Raw genomic sequence first — 20,317 nt, 5'->3', positions numbered from 1 at the left:
GCAGCCCAGGACCAGCTGAGCACTGGGGTCCTGCCTGACTTCCGGCCTGACAGAGGCAGAAGCCAGCACTGATCAGCCAAGATCAGCCACGGGAGCCCTTCTTTATGCTCAGTCCAAATGGGAGAGTGGGGCCTTGCTCTGCGGTTGGACTCAGCCCCACATGAACTCACCAACTGAGCAGTAAAGGTCTTTCATCAGCATCTCTCAGGTCAGGGGGACCTGATGTCCCCAAACAGCATCAAGAAGGGGCTCAGACTCAGAGCAAACCTGGCCCTGCATTCCAGGGGAGCTACCTGCAGTCCTTGTCTGGACCCCAGGTGCAGGGACAGAGAGTATGAGTGAGAAGATGAGAGAGAAAGAGGAAGGAGTGGGGGAGAGGACAGAACCAGGACCCAGAGACCTGGCAGCAAATGCCACCAGGGGAAGGTCCTTCTAACACCCTCTACTTTACCACTGTGTCTGGGCTCCAGGAGGAGGGTCTCAGGATCTCAAATGTGCCCACACCCTGCTTGCCCCTCCAGCCTCATTCTGGCTCCCGAGGGAGCTTCTGAAGCAGACTTTCCAGAAGGCACCTCCAGGAAAGGTCCGGAATGTGTCTGCCCAGGCCTGCACCTCTGCCAAGCCCTCATAGGAAGCAGCTCCCCTGAACATCAGGCTCCTGGGAAGCCAGCCCCCAGCCCCCTGCCTGGTGGTATTTCCTGCAGATTTGACAGTAAGGGGCTACCCAGCAGGGCTGGCCCTGCCCAAGCCAGAGAGGGTGGCTGAGAAGATGATCAAAGGACTGCGGCAGTGTCCCATCAGCCCACAGCCACAGTTCTCACCTGAATCCACCTGCCAAAGCACCCTCTTCCCGTCTAAGAGCAGCCTGCTTGTGTTGAGGGGTTAAGGACCATTCTGCTGTCACCACTGGGAGACCAGGGTGGGCACATCCTGGCAGGTGTCAGGAGCAATGGCTGGATGGTTCCCAGCAACCACAGTGGGCACACCACAGTGCAGAGTGGGAAAAGCAAGATGCAGAATGTGGCACGTGCCCACCCCACCCAATAAATCTCTAAATAAAATGCAAAATAGGGCTGGGGATGTGGCTCAATAGCCAAGTGCCCCTGAATTCAATCCCCCAGTACCAAAAATAAATAAATAAACCTACACAGGGATGTAAAGTTTGTAGCAACTTTATTTATAATTGCCAAGATTTGGAATCGGAAGCAATCAAGATGCCTGTCAACAGGTGAAGGGTGAATAAAATGTGGTACATCCCCGCCACACAGCACTCAGAAGTGGAAAAGGAATGAGCTACGAAGCCATGAGGAGACAAGAAATGGCTTTTGTATGTTAGTAAGTGAAAAGGCCAGGCTGAAAAGGTGCGGTGCTGTCTGATTCCAACTATATGATGTTCCAGAGAAGGAGAAAGTGAGACGGTGGGAAGATGAGTGGTCAGTCGCCTGGGGGTCGAGGAAGGGGAGTGAATCAGGGGAGCACAGGGGGCTTTAGGGCAGTGATGCTGTTCTCTGTGACACCCCAGCCATGGAGATGTGTCACACACCTGTCCATACCTCCAGAGTGTCCAACCCCCAGGGTGAACCCTAATGTCCCTTCTGGACCCTGAGTGGTACTGATGTGCCCATGTAGGTTCTCCGATTGTAACAAATGTCCTGCTCTGGGATGGGTGTGATCATGGGGGGAGGTTGGGCATGTCAGAAAGTAGAGGGCTAACTGGAGGCTGTTTACTTTCTGCTCAATTTTGCTATGAAACTAAAACTGGTCTAAAAATAAAGTATTTTTTTAATATTTGTTTTTTAGTTTTAGGTGGACACAATATCTTTAATTTTTATTTTTATGTGGTGCTGAGGCTCGAACCTAGTGTCTCATGCATGCTAAGCAAGCACTCTACTACTGAGCCACAGCCCAGCCCCAAAATAAAGTATTTTTTGAAAGATGTTGGAAAATTTAAAAACATGAAAAGAAAACATTATGAATATTTTTTTAATAAATTAGAAGATCCTTCAACAATTTTTTTTTAAGGTGAAGGGGTTTAAAGAGAAACAGGTAGTACCTACAGGCGGGGAAGGCATGAGGCAGGACTGGCTGACCAGTGTGGGAGCATGGGACGTGGGGACCGGAAAGCCCTAGTGTGAAAGTCCTCACTCTGCATCCCTTCCTAATGGGAGAACACAGTTCCAAGACACAGTAGTCAGCTTCTTCCAGAACTTTGAGAGCATACATTCAGCACCTACTGCATGCTGGGCCTACAGTGGTCAGTCCCCAGTACCCAGACTCAACCTCCCAGGTCTCCCAGATGGCTGGGGAAACAGATACTCACACAACAGTGACTCAAACACAGAGGAGGCCTCAGAAGAGCAGGGAGGAGGGGTAGGAGGCAGCTTCTAAACCAGATCTTGGAATGGAAGCAGGAGTTCACAGAGCACGGGGCAGGCCAGTATTCTAGCAAGGATGTGGCTGGCCAGGTGGGGTGGGGAAGCCCCGGGGCATAACCACATCCCGCACAGGGTCAGCTTCTAAGACAGACACCTGGAGCCAAAGCCTCATACTGCCAGTCCGGTTCGGTCTGCTTTGATTCCAGTTTGGAAATAGACTCTTCAGTTGAGCACCAGCTGAATGAGCCCCAGGTGAGTGTTTCTCAGGATGAGAACAGAATTGCAAAAAACAGAATTGCACGTTCACCTTCAGCTCCAGACAGATGTGCAGGGAGAGAGGGTGGGGTCACAATGGCGATGCTTGCAGTGACATGGATTTATGCAGGAAAAAAAAATTAAAATAACAGGGAGCCCAATAGGACAGTAAGCAAAAGTCTTGAATAGCCATTTCACAAAAGGGAATATCCACATGGCAATAAACTCATGAAAAGGTGCTAACGCACATTAACATCTCAGCCAGCTAGCATGATGCACCTATAAAATAGATAATGTTAAAAGGATGGACCACCACGTAGTGTCGAGGAGGATGTGAAACAACTAGAATTTGCATGAAAGGAGTTTCAATCAGTGTGGTGGCTTTGGAGAACTGTTTGGAAGTTTCCAGAAAAGCTGAACCTATGTGTATTCATTCTGTGACCTAGCAATTCCAGTCCAGGTACCTGCTGAAATGTGTCCAAGAGATCCACCAAGAGATGCAACAGCAAATCAACATATCACCCACTCATGGCCTTCATGGTACGCTCTCTGTGTGCCCGGCACTGTCCTGGGAACTGAGGACACAAAGGGCATGAAAAAGGCAAAGGTGCTTGGAAACTTCCTTGTGGAGGAAGAGAGACATAGACAAGATAAAGCACGAACACTGTGTAGCGTGTTCCATGGAGATGAAAGCTAAGGAGCACACTAGGCAGGGAGAGGGAAGGAATGGGTTAGAGGCTGTAGCATGAGCATCTAAAAAGATGGTGTCTGAGTGGCTGTGAGAAACTGGAGGGAGTTGGTTGTCACAGGTCTGTAGGAGGAAAGTCCAGGCAGAGGGAATCGCATCTGCAAAGGCCCTGGAGCAGGTGCTGAAGGTTCAGCCAGAAGGCCAGCCTGGCTCAGGGACTGCATCAGAAGGGGAGGTGACACAACTAGAGAGAAGACAGGGGTCTCATGGAATGTAGGGGGGAGTCAGGGTCCACGGTATGTCCACCTCCTTGCAGACAAAAACTGATGGAAGCAGGTTTAGCTCCCATCCCCCTGTGGGTTCCCCCCTACACACACCTGATGCTGCAGATTTTAAAAAACGTACACCAAATCAGCCCCACCAGGACAGGACCTGGGCTGCCTGGGGTCCCACTGCGTCTACCCATGTCTAGACTTGGACCCAGTAGTATTTCCTTCTGACTACTTCCTTCTCTGGGTCCTTGGAAATGACTGTCACCTGGACGAGCCCCCAAGTCCCCCCAGCTGGCATATCATGCTCCTGTGTGCGGGAAGCCCAGGTCCTGGGGTCTGCTGTGCCCTAGAAGGGAGTTATGCTGGGGCCCCTGGCAGGAGCACTGTGTGATCCCGTGGCCTGAGCTGCCCTCCACGCTGCCAACCACTCTGTGACCCCATAAGTCCTCTGGCCTTGGAGACCTTCCTGGTCATATTATGAGCAGCCTAAACAAAACACCTTTAATAAAAAGAAACACACGGCCCCATTTACACAGAGTGTAAAATAGATTAAAATAATATTAAATGCATGAGTCACTCACAGGGACTGTGTTTAGGGAAAAAAAATCACAAATAGCACTTTGTGGTGTAGACAGCCATGAACTTGTCCTGCCGGGGACCCCGGCAGAGCTGGGCTCGACCATGTGTGGGACATCTATGTGCACCCCTGCAGACCTGCCTTTCTGGAAGGGGGACAGTGTGTCTGGATTTCCACCCAGGGAGAAGGTGGCAGAGCAGGTACCAGCCCCATGGTGCTCTCCACTCTGCCCACCAGCATGGCACCACAGGAGGAGGTGGTGACCCTGTGCAGCGGGGCAGGCAGCAATGACACTTTAGACCTCACCTGCTCATCCTGGTCTTCAGTCTCTTCATTTACAAAATGACTCTACCCCTGGAGGCGCCTAGGAAATGCATGCCTCCTGTGAGGGGCAGGTCACCTGATGGGCGTCCCTGGCAGGCTGTACCTGCACCAGTTGCCCAAAGGAGCAGCCGCACGGGCTGTTTCCCAGAGCCCCCTGCAAACAAAGCCCCTGGCCTATCCCAGCTCCTCTCCTGACCCAGGATGCTCTCTTGTGCAGCCCCCACAGCCCTCCCTGCCTGAATGCTCTCCTTTCTCCTGGGTTGAATAATCTGCTCCTCTCCTATGTGAGTCCCCAACCCTGTTCCCATTCCTTATCACAGACACCAAGTCTTGTGCTTGGAGCACTGCTCACTGAGGAACAGCAGCCTCCGAGCACCATCTTGCTCTGATGTGCCAGGTACACCGTGGGCCTTCTGCTCCCTGTGGCCCTTCCTGCCTACCCACAGCACAGGCCCATGATGACACACCCTCTTCCTCAAGGGACCAGCAAGCCTGAGCTCTCTCTCCATGATGCACACTGAATTTGGTGCTCTACTCACCTCTGCACACCCAGGTCCCAGCCCCACCACGTCCCTCCTGTACTGTGGCCTTCCTCCCCCACAGCCTGCTGTGTGGCCCTCAGCCCACCCCCCAGACAAAGCAAAAGGGACCCTTCAGACCTCCATCAGACCCTCTCGCAAAGAGAAGCAGGGGTTTGACTGTGCCTTGTGGCCTCTTGCCACTCAACCCTCCTGTCCCTTCCCTCTCCCCTCTTTCTTTGTACAGTGTCACCTTAGTGGTGCATGTGTAATTTTGTACCCCATCCTCCTTCCTTATTTTATTTTTGCTAAATCCCTTTACATTTTGTGACATATTACATACTTTTTTTGAGGTACCAGGGATTGAATTCAGGGGCTCTCAACCACTGAGCTACATCCCCACCCCTATTTTGTATTTTATTTAGAGACAGGGTCTCACTGAGTTGCTTAGCATCTTGCTTTTGCTGAGGCTGGCTCAGGCTTGAGCTGCTGAGATTATAGGCGAGCTCACCCAGCCAACATATTACATGCTTTACTCATTTATCTTGCTCACTGTCTGCCTCTGAAGCTGAATATGGCTCCCAAGGGTGGGGGTCTTGCCTGTCCTGCTCAGGGCTGTGTCCAGAACCTAAACAGCACCCATACCTATAGGTACTCAGCAGTGTTCACTGAAGGTATTAGTAAGTGAAGAATGCAGTAATCGAGGCTGAATGAATGAAGCAGTAGATGAATGAATGAACATTCTCTGTAGAGTCAGGAGAACCCCAGAACTGTGTGCAATGTAGGCACAATACAGTTTTTTTTAAGTTATGGCAAAATATGCATCATATAAAACCCATCATCCTACCATTTTTAAGTAGGCTAGTCAGTTGCTTTAAACATTTGCACATTGTCTTTTGTGGGGGGGTTCTTTGTTTGTTTGATTTTGGTATCAAGGATTGAACCCAGGGGCACTTAACCACTGAACCACATTCCCCATCCCTTTTTTATATTATATTCTGAGACAGGGTCTTCCTGAGTTGCTTAGGGCCTCACCAAGTTGCTAAGGCTGGCTTTGAACTTGCAATCCTCCTGCCTCAGCCTCCCCAGTCACTGGGACTACAGGCGTACACCATGGCACCCAGCTACATGCACGCTGTTTTGCGGCTATAACCACCACCCATCTTCTGAATTCATCATCTTCAAAATTCAAACTGCCCCCTCTAAACACTAAGTCCCCATCCCCCTTGCCCAGCCCCTGAAAGAAGCAGATTCACTATACAATGCTTGGCACTTGTCTGAGTCCCATAAGAGAAAACTGTTCCCCCCCACCACCCCAACACACACACACACACATATACAAGCTGCATGAAACCAGTTTGGTATTTACAGGTCACAGTAAGGACAAGAGAAGCCCAGGATTCACCGTGAGCGTTTCTCGGGGCTCAGGAGATCTGCCTTGGTCCCAAGGGGTCGTGTCTTCATTTGCCCCACTACACTAAGCCAAGGGACTCCAGAAAGCCATCCACCATGGGTTCTATACTCTGGGGCAAAGTGATATTCTGGGGTAAAGTGTTTCCTATGTGTTGTTCCAGCCAGTCCCGGACATCTCAGGGCTTACATTCCCAGCACACTAAACAGTTATTCTTGAGAACTACAAACAAGAAAAGGGGGAGAACTGAGTTGGTCCAAGTCCACCCCAGCTCTGACAACCACCATCCTACTTTCTATCTTTTTTTATTTTGACTACTCCAGGAACCTCAAGTGAGTAGAATCTTATAGTATTCGTCTTTCTGTGACCAGCTTATTTTACTGAGCACAATGTTCTCCAGGTCCATCCCTGTTTTAGCATGTTATAATTTCCTTATTTTAAGACTGAATCATATTCCATTATACACAACACAGTTTATTTACCCATTTATCTGTCAATGGACACTCAAGTTGCTTCCACCTTTTGACCATTGTGAATAGTGTGGCTATGAATATGGGTGTCCAGAGAAGGCATCATTAAGTTCTGATTGCAAGGTGGAAGGAGGGAATTGAAGGCATGAAAGAATGAATGAATGATGATTTGGAGGGCCGTCTAGGCTTGTGATTCTCGCACAGGCCCCATGGCACTGGTTCCAGCCTGCTCCTCCTCCTCTTCCTCCCCTTCCTCCTCCTCCTCCTCCATTTCCTCCTCCTCCTCCTCCCCTTCCTCCTCCTCTTCCCCTTCCTCCTCCTCCCCCTCCTCCCCCTCCTCCCCCTCCCTCCTCCTCCTCCTCTTCCTCCTCCAGGCTGCCACATCTCTCATCAGCAGGAGCACGGCAGCTCCACATGGACTGGGCCTCCCAGGATCCCGCCAGGCTGCTGGGCACAGACCCACCACAAAGAAACATGCTGTCCTTCTTCAAAAGAGCTCCTACTAGTTTATTTTCATACAACATCCAAGGTCTCCCTGAGCAAGAATGTGGGCCGGCATCCAGGCGTCTCTGAACAGCCCCTGTTGGCATCACGCAGACCAGGCAGCAGGCAGCATGCTGTCCTCCTCGCTTTTCTCTTTCTCTGTCCTCTCTCTTCCTGATCTGACCCCACACCTGCACCCACCAGGGCAGCCACTGCTGGGTGGAAGCAAAATTAGCAGCTGCTTGAAGGGAAAAGTGCAGCCATGGAAGGTTCCAGAAAATCTGAGCTGAGCAGTGTACTCAGAAAGCATCTACGCATTGCATGGTCTGAAACCTCTTTGTGTGGCTATTCTGTTGTTCAAATAAGATCTCACCCAGGAGCAGAGCCCAGCTGCTAGGGACAGTTTTCCCTATCAGCTTCCCGCACTGCTTACTCCCCATTCCCACCTCCCCACACAAGGCCCAGAGGCAGCAGCACCAGAGCAATGCCAGGAGCTGACAAATGATGTGGTGTCCTGTGAGTCCCCACTGGGGCAGCCGGAGCTTGTCCCTTCAGGGGAACTCTGGGAGCCAGTGTAGATGGTACGACCTGGGGGTGAGGTTGGGACCACTTGCTGGGGTGAGGGAGTGTGAATTCCTTGAAATTCCCAGGGAGCTTCAAGGGCATTCTCTGATGCTGATGGTAGCAGAGGCCCTCAGAAAGAAAAGCCAGTGCATACAGGTGAAAGAGCTGGCCATCATCCATCCATCCACCCACCCACCCATCTACCCACTGCAGGGCCTGAGGAGTTGATGGGGAGCCATTAAAGTATAAGCAGAGTAAAAACATGACCTGACATAGAAGACCCTGAACAGCCACTGGGAGTGGAGCCCTGCAGGCCACACCCAGGCTGCCCAGGGCCTGCCAATCACCTGCATCTGCTCAGTGTACCACCAGCAGACCCCGGAGCAGGGGATGTTGCACTGCAGACTTCTGTGAGAGCAAAGTCCAGACTACTGTCATATGAGATCCTCACAAATACACTGTAACCAGACTAGGAATCCTAGTATGTAGGTGGCTTGGCATTCATTCAGTGGTCCACAGATAATTGTGTATTTTCTTAGTTCTGGTGCCGTTTAGGAACTGGGGTACAAGATAGGCAGGTTCTCTGCCCTTCCAAAGCAGACACCAGTGAGACAGACATAGAGGAGTCCACAAACTGATCAGCTCCTAGAGCTCTGCACAGATGTAAATTCCATGACAACAGTGCAAGGAAACCATGGGAGAGCGTTCCCTGGGAAAGGTGCTGCTGGCCCCTTGGGGACCCCAGCACAGGCCAGTCTCAAAACCCCAGGATCCTACTTGCTGACTCTCCATCTATCAGCCCACCAGGAAGAGAAGCAGCAACGGTCAGCCCTGTCCCCTGATCCAGAATAGGAGTGAGGCCTGCAGTTCATGGGATGCTTTGCCCTAGTAGTTCCTATCAGCACCAGGGACACTCACAAAAATCCTTTATGAGGAATAAATCTCAATTACTATATGTCCATTCACTTCAATTCAGCCATGAGATGTTTTTATTTCAAAGAAGAGGAAACTGAAACAGAGAGGAGAGGCAATGTGACCAGAGTCCTATGGCTAAAATATAATGAAGTCAAGAACTGAACCGAAGGCAGCCCTCTTCAGGGGGCTGGGTGGCTCTGTTGCTCAGTGGCTGGCATTCACGATTTTTACTGATTGGTCTCAAAGGAGATGTACACTGGGGTTGGGCTGTAGCTCAATGGAAGAATACTTGCCTAAGACCCTGGGTTCACCCTTTGTTCACCCTTTGTCCCATATTTTGGGACAAAGCTCAGCCAGATACACGGTCACTAGGTATCTGCTTGGGGATTTGGGTACAGGGCTAATCAGGAAATTACTTTGGCCTGGATTGACATGCTAGCTCTGGCTTCCATTCACTACCTGAACCCCTTTTCTTGAGTTTCAGTTTCCTCATCTGAAAAATGGACTTGGTGGGCTCCACCTAAAAGGGCTTAAGGTAAAAATGGTGGTAATGAAAAGGTGCCTTCACCCACTGGAGCACACAGCTGGTCCCTGATACAAACCGGCTCTTCTCCCTGCCTCTGCTCAGGGAGGGGGCTGGGTTCCAGACAAGCTTCAAAGCAGAGAGGTCCCACACCATGCCTTCACATGGCTTCCTGGAAGATACATGGCCCCAGGAGCAGCCCAAACCTCTCCAGACCTTCCTCCTGTCCATGCCCAGCCACCAGCCACCATTCAGACAGGGAAAGGAACTCTACAGAGATCCCTTGGGAAGGGGACAGAGCCACCTAGCTAGGGGTCCTCCTGGCTCTGGAAAGTTCTGAGCATTCCCAGTGGGAAGAGCCAGGCTGTGACCACAGAGTGTGTCCCTTGTGTATAAGAGAATGCTGGCTCAGCACCTCGGGCTGCAGGGGGCACTAAAAAACACCAAGCAGGGATCCCTAGCAGATACCTAGAGCACCTGAGGGAGGGAAGTCCTAGAGAGCCAGCACCCTCAGGGGTTCCAAGAGCTGCCTCAGGGGACCACGTCTAGAGGAGGAGGAAGAAACTCGGGGGAAGCGCTGAGGAAGGAGGGAGCTGATCATGCAAACGCAGCAAGACGGTTTTCCTTTGGTTTCCATTTCTCCGCTGCCTATCAAGCAGGGAACTCCCACATTTCTGTGCCCAGGGTCACTCCTGGTCTGCCCGGCGGCTTGACTGGGTTCTCTTCCATTTTATCACCACCTTCTGTAACCCTTCCATGTCTGCAGCCTTTCTCCGCCTTCCTCTCCCTTTCTACGCCTTTCTCGCTCCAATCGTCTCTCCTGTGGCTCCAGCTCCCTTTTCTGGTTTTACCTCTATTCTGCCCCATTTCGCACCCTCGCTTCCCCGTCCCTGCCGCCCTTTCTCTCTTCCTCTCTTGGACACTCTCTGCCCTCGACTGTCCATTTGTACCTCCTTCTCCTCTCCACCTCTCCCGCCCCGCCCACCCGGTGTTTCCCCGGCCTCTCTCTCGGGTTCAGGGTCCCCGTCTCTCCGCTCGCCCTCCCTCCACCAACCAGGCGGGTCCCCTTCCCCGGGGCGTGCTCCCGCCTCCACCTGCCCCTTCCTGTGCTCAGCGCCCGCTGCGCGAGCCCAGTTAATGCGTTTCGCATGGCGCGTCAGTCAAACGCCCTTCTAATGTCCTTAAAGCACGCAGAAAATTGCATCCTTATGAAAAAGAAAGGGGGTGGGGGGAGAGCAAATTGCCTGGCGGAGGCGGAGCCGCCGCGGGGCTGCAGCGGCCAGGCGCGCGCGCGGGGACAGTGTTGAATTTGAGAGGCACAACAGGCTGGAGGCGTCTGCCCCAGACTCTCCCTCCCTGGAAGCTGGGCTGGAGCCAGGACAACGCCGCCTCCTTGCGGCCACCTTCCGGGCAACTCCTGAGTCCACCTCTTCTGCTACAACCCTTGCCCACCCGGTGTTCCTCTTCCTTACCTTTAGGACAAGCTCATAACTGCCTCAGGACCTTTGCGCTTGCTGTGCCTGTTCTCCGATGCCAGCATAGTCATTTCCTTCTTGTCACTCAGGTCTCATCTCAATGTCAGCTCCACAGACGACCTCCCCTGACCACCCTAAGTCAAGTCCAACCCCACTCATTGTCTATCGCCTGCCTCATTTTTCCACATGACATCTGTCACTCCATGAAATCACCAAATCGTCATTTGTAACTTCTTCTGCATCTCTCCACCCTGCTCCCCACCTCCTGCCCCCAGGGTAAGCTCCACCTGGGTCACAGGTTGTAAGCACCATACCTTGAACTCCTGGCACATAGCAGGTGCTTAGGAAATACTTCATTTAAAAAAAAAATGGTAAGATGTATCATGGGTGAGAGGAGGCTTTGGTCCCTAAGGTATCTGAGGCATCCCACAGTGGTCCAGGAGGCTTCTGGGCAAGGAGTAGTGGAGACTCACGCAGATAAAATCAGACTCCAATTCTGCTGCTGGATCTGGTATCGCTGTGTAAGTTACCTAACATCTCTCAGTCTTTTCATCATTGGAAAAATGAGAGTAGGAGCATCTATTCACTGGGTCGTCACTGGATCAAGGAGATGCTTCAGGTTAACACTGGCAAGCAATGTCCCCAGTTCTGGAAACTGCCTGCTACCCTTCAGTAAATGCTTGCAAGATGAATGAAGGGTCTACAATATAAGAATTTAATAAATATTAGGGGCCCCAAGCTGCCATTTATATTAGACACAATTATTTCCTGAAGCACTAAGAAAAAAAATTTAAATGTTGCTAATGAAGCCACGACCCATTCCTTTTATATGACCTGGGACTGTTTTTTATTTACCCAAAGATCTCTTTTAGACTTATTAGGACTTACATTTTTAATCACAGATCATTACTAAGTTTACATTTTTAAAAAGTGGGGCAACTGGGAATGTAAGTCAATGATAGAGCACTTGCCTAGCATGCATGCACAAAGCCCTGGGTTCAATCCCCAGCTCTGAAAAATATATAAGTATATATTTTAAAAAAGAAAGAAAGAAAAGAAAACTATTAGGGAAATCCATAAGTTGAGGTGTTCCTTGAATATTTTCAAGGTCAGAGCCACCTCTCTGAATTGATATCCTCCTTCCACCCACACCCTTTTACCACCTCCCCCACTACCTGGTTTCTGCCTCACAGGTGAGCAGATCATTGTTCCTTCTAAGCAGTCCCCCACCCCTACCCCATGAGTTCTCACACCTCTTGGAGGACGTGCGCTCTCTGCTGCTTCTCCTTTGGCTTCCTGGCTTTGCCCACCCAGGGTTTGTGTCCGGGAGGCTAGGGGTCATCAGGGTCCATCCCCAGAATGGCCTCCTTGGCAGTACAGGGGGCGTGGAGTAGCATGGAGCCCACAGTGTCTGATACCCTCATCCCCCACTGTCATAGGAACCCAGAGTTGAGAAATGGGCCATGCTATCTTAAAAGTGAGAAGTAGGAAAATTAAACTTTTGGAGTCATACAACTGAGCCACCTCCAGAAGGCAGGGGCAGGGGTCCGGAAGGGAAGGTTCTATCCTTAAGAGATCTCTGTCGGACCTTATAGCAAATAGGGCTGGGAGTGAGGATCCGCCAGGGTCCTGGGCAGGGGTCTCTCAGCATGCAGCCTCAGGTTTACTGGCCCTGTGATTTTGTCACCGTTTTGCCTCACCCACTGTCTGGGAATGAGGAGTCCGAGCTCCCTTTCCTGATAAGTGGGGCTGGGGCTTGTTGGAGAACTTTCCTGCAGCTCTGAGTTCCCCTCCTGCAGAGGCAGAGCTGGGGACGGGGCAGAAGCTGATTTTCTTGGGAACTAGGGACCTGGACAAGACTTGGGGTGGAGGTTCCTAGCAGGGGCTATCTCTCGACTTCATTCTCCTGCGGTGTTGCTTCTGGGGTAGGGACTCCCTGGTTTGTGGAAACGAAATCAGGCCGCAGGGCAAAGGTAAAGGGAGAAAGTGCCTGGTTTCTGCTGGCATCCCGGAGGTTGGGGACGGTGGCAAGACAATGGAACTGAGAGGTCAGCATTTTGGCCACTCCCAGCTGGCCTCAGTTTCCCGTGAACCCAGTAAGAGAGCGCCCTCCGGCTCCGGGAGACCTAAAACTCGGACTCAACCACCGGGTAACTTCGCCCGGGGCGCGTCCCCCACCCGCTTTTCTCCCACCTTATAAAGTTCCCACCAATGACCCTCCAGGGAATCCAAAACTAGGAAAGGGAGAACAGAGCCCTAGAGGAGGGATCGGGTACCCGTGACGGCCCTGGCGGCGCTGGGGCCTTGCCTGGAGCTTGCAGCGGACCCGCTGTAGACCAGGTCCGCAGGAACAGGCCGTCGCTGGGCCGAGCTGAGTGCCACCTACAGCTCCAGGACCCTGGCTTCTCTTCCCTTCTACGGACCAGGAAAGAGACTTGCTTTGGGGCCAGGGACACCGAAAGTCGGGATGTGATCCAACACCCGCAACCCGGATCCTTCAGCCAGTTTTTCCCCAAAGTCTCCCTTACTGTCCAAACCACCTCGAATCCAGCACACCGAGGGCACACTTCGCGGCGTTGGGGAGCGCGGCCCGCAGCCAGGCTAATCCCAACCCTCCCACCGCCCCCGGTCCTTCCTTTCGGGAGGGTCCCGTAGGGGGCACGTGCTACCTCTTTGCCCTCGGGGCCCGGCTACGCAGGACGCCAGATCCCGCCCTTCCCCCAATCGCCGGCCGGGGGTGGGGGGAGTGGCGGACTCCGGGAAGCGCAGCAGCGACTTTGACCGCGGGTGCTGCCTCCGCGTTTTGTTTCCCAGGACCTTGGGGCGGAGTACAGACTTGTGTGTCAAGAGTCCAGAAGGAACCGGAGGGAAGGGACCTTCTTTCCCCAAGCCGCTGTGCGCAGGAAGGGGGTCTCAGCACTTGGTGGCCGAGCCGGGTGGCCCGCAGGCCGGTCCCTGGGAGCTAGGAAAGCCGGGATGCGGTCCTTTACCCCGAGTCTGGGCTTTGCGTCTGCTTCGCGCCTACGCTTCTCCCGGGAGTGACTTGAAGCTTCGATCGGGTCTCAGGAATTCGCCCAGCCAGGAAAGCCCCCAGCCGTCCAGATAGGACAGGCATTCAGCCCACTCTGGTTTCGGTCTCCGATCCATAGAATCAAGGAGCATAGGGACGCAGTCTGACGAAAACTCCCTCTTCCTACTCCCCCCTGCCCTAGAATCCGGACCCCCTTTTTTGAGGCCCAGCTTCCCCAGTGACCGGCTGGTGACCTCAGGATCGGAGTTCTGGAGTCAGGCTCCCCATCTGTGCCTGGAAGGAGCTGTGCGCATTGAAGTGTTGGGGTCTTAGTGCTCTGTAGCCAGATTCCCCTTTTCCACCTCCTAGAGCTCGGGTGGGAGGAGGACTGATTGCTTGATCCAGGCCAGTGAGGGCTGCCCTGGGAAAAGCCTTAGATGCAGAGTGCAACTAATTTGTGTAACGTTGTATTCCTCAAATTTAGTAAAACTGGGAGAATCCTCAAGGAACTGTGATCAGTGGGGTCAGACACCCCCCCCTTGCCCATCTTAAATCTTCTCTGGATTCCACCCTCTTCCTTCCACAATTCTGCAGAGTTGACAAAAACATAGCTGGAGTCTCAGTTCCCCTGGCCTCCTGGTGACAGAACTCCACATTCACTTTGCTCTCCTTTGAACTATAAAGGATTAAACTGGTCCTGAAAATCACCTGGTTGCCAGAGTCTGGTACGAGAAAGTTATTAAGCACTGATTGCTAGGTTGAACTGACCTGGATGTAACCTCAAGGGCCGGAAGGAATTAGGGGGCACAGTCACACATTGCTGATTCCTTCTTTCCAGGAAGCCAGGGTCCCACAGTCTTCCTTGGACCCCTGGGGAGGGGGAGTAGAGGCCTGGGCAAGTTGTCCAGGAGCTGTTTGCAAGGCTGACTTAAGAGCCCCGAGCCTGCAAGAGATCATTTCCCAGAGTTTTGGCAGAACTGGACACAGAATCCCCTACAGCCCTCAGAAAGCATGGGCTCTCTTCTTTCTCAATCCTTTACAGCTCCAAGTTGGAGATTCTGGGAAAGAGAAGTCCAAGGACAGGTTCTAAGAAGGGATGGACTAGCAGATAAATGAAAAGGAAGCCATCATCGATGTAGGTCTGGGACATACCTGACCATTGCCACATTCTGAAACACAAAGCCTACAGCTCAATGAGTGTGAATATCCTGGACTCTTCCTCATATTTGGGCTTTGAAACCTGGTCCTACTGGGAAAGGCATGGCCAAGTTGTGTCACCTTCCTGAGCTTTAACCACTAAAGTGGCCATCTTCCATTCCCACCCACTTATAATCACCTTAGGAGGCACAGGACAGAAACCCACATGTAAGCTTTGAGAACAGCCTAAATGGGTGAGACCTTTCCCCTGAGGAGGGGTGCCAGCGGGCACACGCTGCCAAGCTGTGCTCCTTAAAGCGTCTATCTGCCCCAACTGTGGGCTCGGGCAAATAGTAGTCTTCTCTCGCTATCCATCAGGTGCCCTCACTGCACGGAGCCAAGTCTCCGCGGCCCAGACGCCACCCTGCTGCGTGTACAGCGGAAAATGTGCAAACAGGTATTGCCCTGCTGAAAGAACTCAAGTGCTGTCTGCAGCTGAAGGCTCTGGGGAACCTGGGCTTCTGGTTCGCTTCAAAAGGGGCTGATCAGGACCTTTTCAAGGACCACACAGTCGGTGGTCTTTCAAATCCCTGGAGACCGAACCAAAAACCTACGCAGCCCTGAACCTTGGGCATGAACCCATGGGGGACTGCTATTGGCGATGGGCCCCCAGGCTGGGAAGGAAGGAAAATGGAGTTCAACTGAGCCTTGGCGCCCAGAGTGAAAAGGATTGGTAGAATCCTGCAGCAGCCGAGCAGCCTTCCCTTCCTATCCTGTGTCTCAGGGAGCAGGGCACCCCTCACTTCCACTGAGCCAGAGAAAAGGATGTTCTAGAAGCGACTGCGAGTGCCTTTCTTATCTTGCCTAGACCTTCAGCCCCCGTGAATCGAGAAGGCCCCGCAACACACCCCACTGTGTCATAAAATATTTTATTGGAAAAAAAAAAAAAAGTCACCGTCTTCGCAAGATGGGGGGGTAGGAGCCCCAGCGACGTCGGGGACCCGGCCTCAGGCCGAGCCGCTGAGTTATCCTGGCGCTGTCTCGGGCTCCGATGTCCTGCGCCCGGCCGCTGGGTCCCCGACGCGCGGAAGCGAGTGTGTGCCTGGCGGCGTCCAGGACCAGAGACGGGGTGGGGGTGTGGGCAAGGAGCGGGGCGTGAATGCACGTGGAGCGCACGGCGCCGCGGAGCTCCAAGGAAGACGAGTTGCTTCCGCGGCGATGGACGTCCCAAGTAAGGACCAGGAGCGCGCCGGGGCCTGGGTTTGGCTTCAGGGTCTCTGTCCTTCCTTGTTTGACCCCTGGTTGTCCGCATTCAAAGTAATAATAAAATGCTTAGAAAGCAAACGGTGGGGACGAGAAGGGACGGTCCGCAGGTTTCCGCGGACTCAGGTGGCCACTGCTTCTCTGGCTCCCTGGCTCCGCACTCTGCCGAGCTCAATCCTCGCGGCTCCTGTCGCTGGGCTCGCCTGGCACCTCCGCCGGCTTCTCCGCCTCCTTGGCGCGCTCCTGCTCTGAGAGTTGCTCGCTTGTGGGGATGGAGTTCTTCTTTGGCCGCCCCTTGGGCTTGGTAGGGGACTCCAGGCCGCCGCCCTGCAGTACCTACACGAAGGATGACCAGTACCTCGATGGGCGGGGAGGTGGACTGGGGACCCTTGTGCCCAGCACCCAGGGGTGACGGAAGGACCCAACCGGGTCATCAAGGACCGCTCCCCGCCCCTGGGAAACGGCAGCCATTTGAGAGCCGTTGGGAAGAGGCGTCCCCTAAGACTGCAGAGGGGTTCAAGGCCGCCAGCGGACCTGAGGGCTCCGCGGGACACCAAGGATTTTTGGCCCCCATAGGGCACCCAAAGAGGCAGAGGGTCCTCATATGCACCAGGTACGGAGGGAATTGGAAGGGTTGGGAAGAGGTCCTCGCGGAGCAGGGAGGAACAGTTCTTGCAGGGCACAGGGGCATGGCCCGGGAAACCGAGGGCCTACAGAGCTACCAGGCACACTCACTATTTTCTTCCACTTCATCCTCCGATTCTGATACCACGTCTTCACCTGCAACTGGCTCAGGCCCAAGGACTCGGCGAGATCTATTCTGGAAAGAGCAGGGCGCACCTTCAGCAGGGCAGATGGCCACCCTCCCACCGCCTACTGGCCCCAGCCTGGCCCAACACTACCTGTCGGGCGTGGAGAGGTACTTCTGCTTCTCGAAGCGTTTCTCCAGGCCCATCAGCTGCAGCTCGGTGAACACAGTGCGGCTCCGGCGCCCCTTCTTGGCTTTCGTGCTCGGCTCACCAGGGCCTGCGGCCTCCAGCTTCCCGCGGAGCTGCAGCTCCAGTGGCAGGTGCGGCGCACCCGCGGCGCCAGGCAACCCAGGCCCGGCGGCCAGCAGCGCTGAGCCCAACCCGGAACAGCCGAGCGGCGCCAGCGGGAACTTGAACACCGCCGCCTGCTCTGCCTTCAGCACTGCTGCAGGGAGAGAAGAGTGAGGAGCCCAGTGAGCTCCAGCTGCGCTTCTCTGCCTCGGGCATCGGCCGCACCAAGGGCCACGGGAGCTTCGGCACAGAGATTTGAACACGCAAAACCTCCACGCCTGGCTGCCTGGAGCAAGCATGCGAGCCACGCGCAAAGATTTGAACTAAGCGCAGAAGACAAGCCTCCTCAATGTTCTGTTCTCCAGAGTCTGGAAGAAAGGACCTCCCCAACCCGGTGCTCTGCTCTGGCATTCCCCATGCCCCAGCCGCCTCTGGATTGCAGCGTTCTCCAGAAACAAGTTCACAGGTCTGAGACGCATGCAGTGTCTCTTTCGTAAAAAAGGAAATTAAGAAGAGACCGGTGCGAATTAAGAAGGTGGGCGTCTTCCCGGACCAAATCCGGCTTGCTGCGTTCGGAAAAAGAACCTAAAGGACTGTGCACGGTCACTCTCCTGTGCTCAACACAGCAGCCACACCGCGGGCTGTGGCCGTGCTGTCCTCTGGGATGGTGTCGGGCGCTTCCTAGAAATTCCAAAGCACCCCGTGAACACGAAATTTGTGTTCTTGTTTTTCTGTTCAGGCTCTTCCCGGTGAAGATGCTTGCATGTTCTCTAATCCTAAAATGTTTTTTTTTCTTTTTGCCCGCTTCAAACGAACTACTAACAATACAACAGATAGAAGTGAAAGGCAGCCAAGACGCTGCGTCCCAAATTAACTTAGAACAAGCAAACTGGCTCTGCCGCCACGGGCGGGACAAGCTCAACCAAGAAGGGACGACAGGAGTGCAGAAAAGGCGGTTGGTGGGGCTGGGGTCCCTGCCAAGTTTAGTAGGCCTCCCTTCCCTTCAGGCTTCTCTGAGTCCCGTCCTAGTCCCTTGGAAGTACGAAGGGGACCCAACAAGGTGCAAGTAGAGGTAAGGAGGAGGAGAGGGGAGAAGGGAAAAGGACTCTTTAGGGGAAAAGTGGGAGAGGCAGACCTACACAACCGAGAGGATGAGGGAGGCCAAACGCTGAGCAGAGCGTAGATGAGAAAGGTTAAGAAGGGAATGGAGGTGGTGGAGAGGGCACTGCAGGCCAGGACAGGCACCCACCAAGAAAGAGATAGGGTGGGCAAAAACGGTTTGAGCAAGTGGTTCAAGTTCTGCCAAGACCCAGCCGACCTGGAAGTGGAAGGTCCAGCCCGGCAGCGGCTCACAGGCAGGCCTCTTGCTCACAGCAAGGCCCTACGGCAGCAGAGGCCTCATTGTCCCCAGCTGCAGCACTGGACTCCAGATACCCTGGGCCGACTTGGGCCAGTGTCTGTACCCAGCATTGGAAGCCGCGGGCCTCTTCTAGAGGTCCCAGCTACCCGGGTTTGGGTAGTCACAGGCTCCTCGTCGTCAGTTCTCCACGGCGAAGCCGAGAAACCCACGGTCTGAGGTCATTTTGACCCTCACTAATCCGCAGACCGGTCGTTCGCCCGAGATGGGAGTGCGGGTTCCGTTCCCGGGGCCCAGCCCCCTATCCTGTGCTGAAGGATGAAGAGCGGCCATGCAGCCAAAAGCTAATGCCCTCCCTGGCCTGTCCTTCGGGCACGAGGCCTGTTTCTACGGAGCCTGTTGCCCGCACTCTCCGCTTCCAGGCTGGAGCGCGCCTAGAAATCTGTCCCGGGGCCTGCGCGCTCAAAGCAATGTCCAGGGACGGTTCTGGGGCCCAGGTAAGAAGGGTAGGTTCTGGGCGCCGCCACGGCGTGGCTCTTACTCTCCCGCTAAGACCGGCCCACAGCCCCAAGGCCCCAAGGCCGCCGCACGTACCCAGGTGGCTGTGGAAGGGCCGCGCCGCCAGCAGCGCCTGCACGCCGAACTTGAGCAGCTCGCCCGCGGCGGCGGCGGCGGCTGCAGGCGCGGCGCCCTTGGGCCCGGGCGGTTCGGTGAGGATTTCCTCGATCATGAAGCTTCGGTAGCGGTGTGGCCGGTGATCTGCACAGCCCTCGGGCGGGCCGAAGCGCACGGCGCCCGGCTCCCCGGGCCGCTGCATCGCTGCGCCCGCGGATGCGCCCGCGGCTGGGCAGCGGCGGCGGCTGGGCTCGGGCGCGGGGCCCGCGCGGGGCTCTAGGCCGGCCCGCAGCTCCCGGCCGCGCGCGGGCGCCGGCTCATGCCCCCTCCCCCGCCGGCGGGCCGGGCGGAGGCGCAGGGCGCGGGCGGGGCGCTCGGGGCTCGGCCAGTCGGACCCGGCACTGCGCCCCCGCCCCGCGCTGCCGCGCCTCTAGCCCGGCCAGCCCCGCGTCACCGCCCCGCCCCGCCCGCGCCGCCCCGCCCCGCCCTGCTCCGCTGCGCTCCAGGCTGCGGCCCCCCACCCGCTAAGCGGAGCCGGAGGGAGGAACCCAGAAGGGGGGGAGGAGGGAAGGGAGGAGAGGCCGGCGTGAGAGGGGCCGGCCGACCGAGACCGAAAGAGAACCAGCGGAGCGCACGCCCAGGAAGGAGCAACGTAGAACTCGGGAAAGGAGACCCTCCCCTAGAGATGAGACACCGTGGGATCGAGAGACAGAGAGGTGAGAAAAGGTCCAGGCGGTGACAGTGGGGACCAGGAAAGATAAGAGAGTGACGGTGCCTGGGATGCCGTGGAGACGTGTGCAGAGAGACTGACGGGAGAGCGAGAGTCCGCGGCCCGGACGTGCCAGAGGGCACAGAGGCAGGCCGGACAGAGGGAGGGAACAGTAAAGAGAAGAGACAGGTAGGAAGGCCCGCGGCCTAGGCAGGGGTTAGGGAGGAGAATGGGCAAAGGCCCCCCGCATCTCAACGGGAAAAGAGTGACGGTGTGCCTCCCGCCAGGGTGCAGGGCCGAAGGCCGCGTAGGGGTGCTGCAGTGGGCAGGGTGCAA

General features: G+C 54.9%; 1 protein-coding gene across 1 annotated transcript; it reads right to left on the bottom strand.

Moving 5' to 3' along the window:
* Window positions 1–15,953: 15,953 nt before the first annotated feature.
* Barx1 (BARX homeobox 1) lies at window positions 15,954–19,493 on the bottom strand. Its single transcript, XM_046457754.1, has 4 exons — window positions 19,252–19,493; window positions 17,163–17,454; window positions 16,996–17,080; window positions 15,954–16,596 (listed from the first exon to the last, which is right to left on the bottom strand). The coding sequence occupies exons 1-4, from the start codon at window positions 19,472–19,474 to the stop codon at window positions 16,432–16,434; spliced, it is 765 nt and encodes a 254-aa protein (XP_046313710.1). The 5' UTR covers window positions 19,475–19,493; the 3' UTR covers window positions 15,954–16,431.
* Window positions 19,494–20,317: the final 824 nt, after the last annotated feature.

The sequence above is a fragment of the Marmota monax genome, unplaced genomic scaffold (genome assembly GCF_021218885.2).
Source record: "Marmota monax isolate L192 unplaced genomic scaffold, Marmota_monax_Labrador192_F-V1.1 WCK01_AAM20220418_F8-fsc00231, whole genome shotgun sequence".
NCBI classification, from domain to species: Eukaryota; Metazoa; Chordata; class Mammalia; order Rodentia; family Sciuridae; genus Marmota; species Marmota monax.
This window is presented reverse-complemented; position numbering and strand designations above follow the sequence as displayed.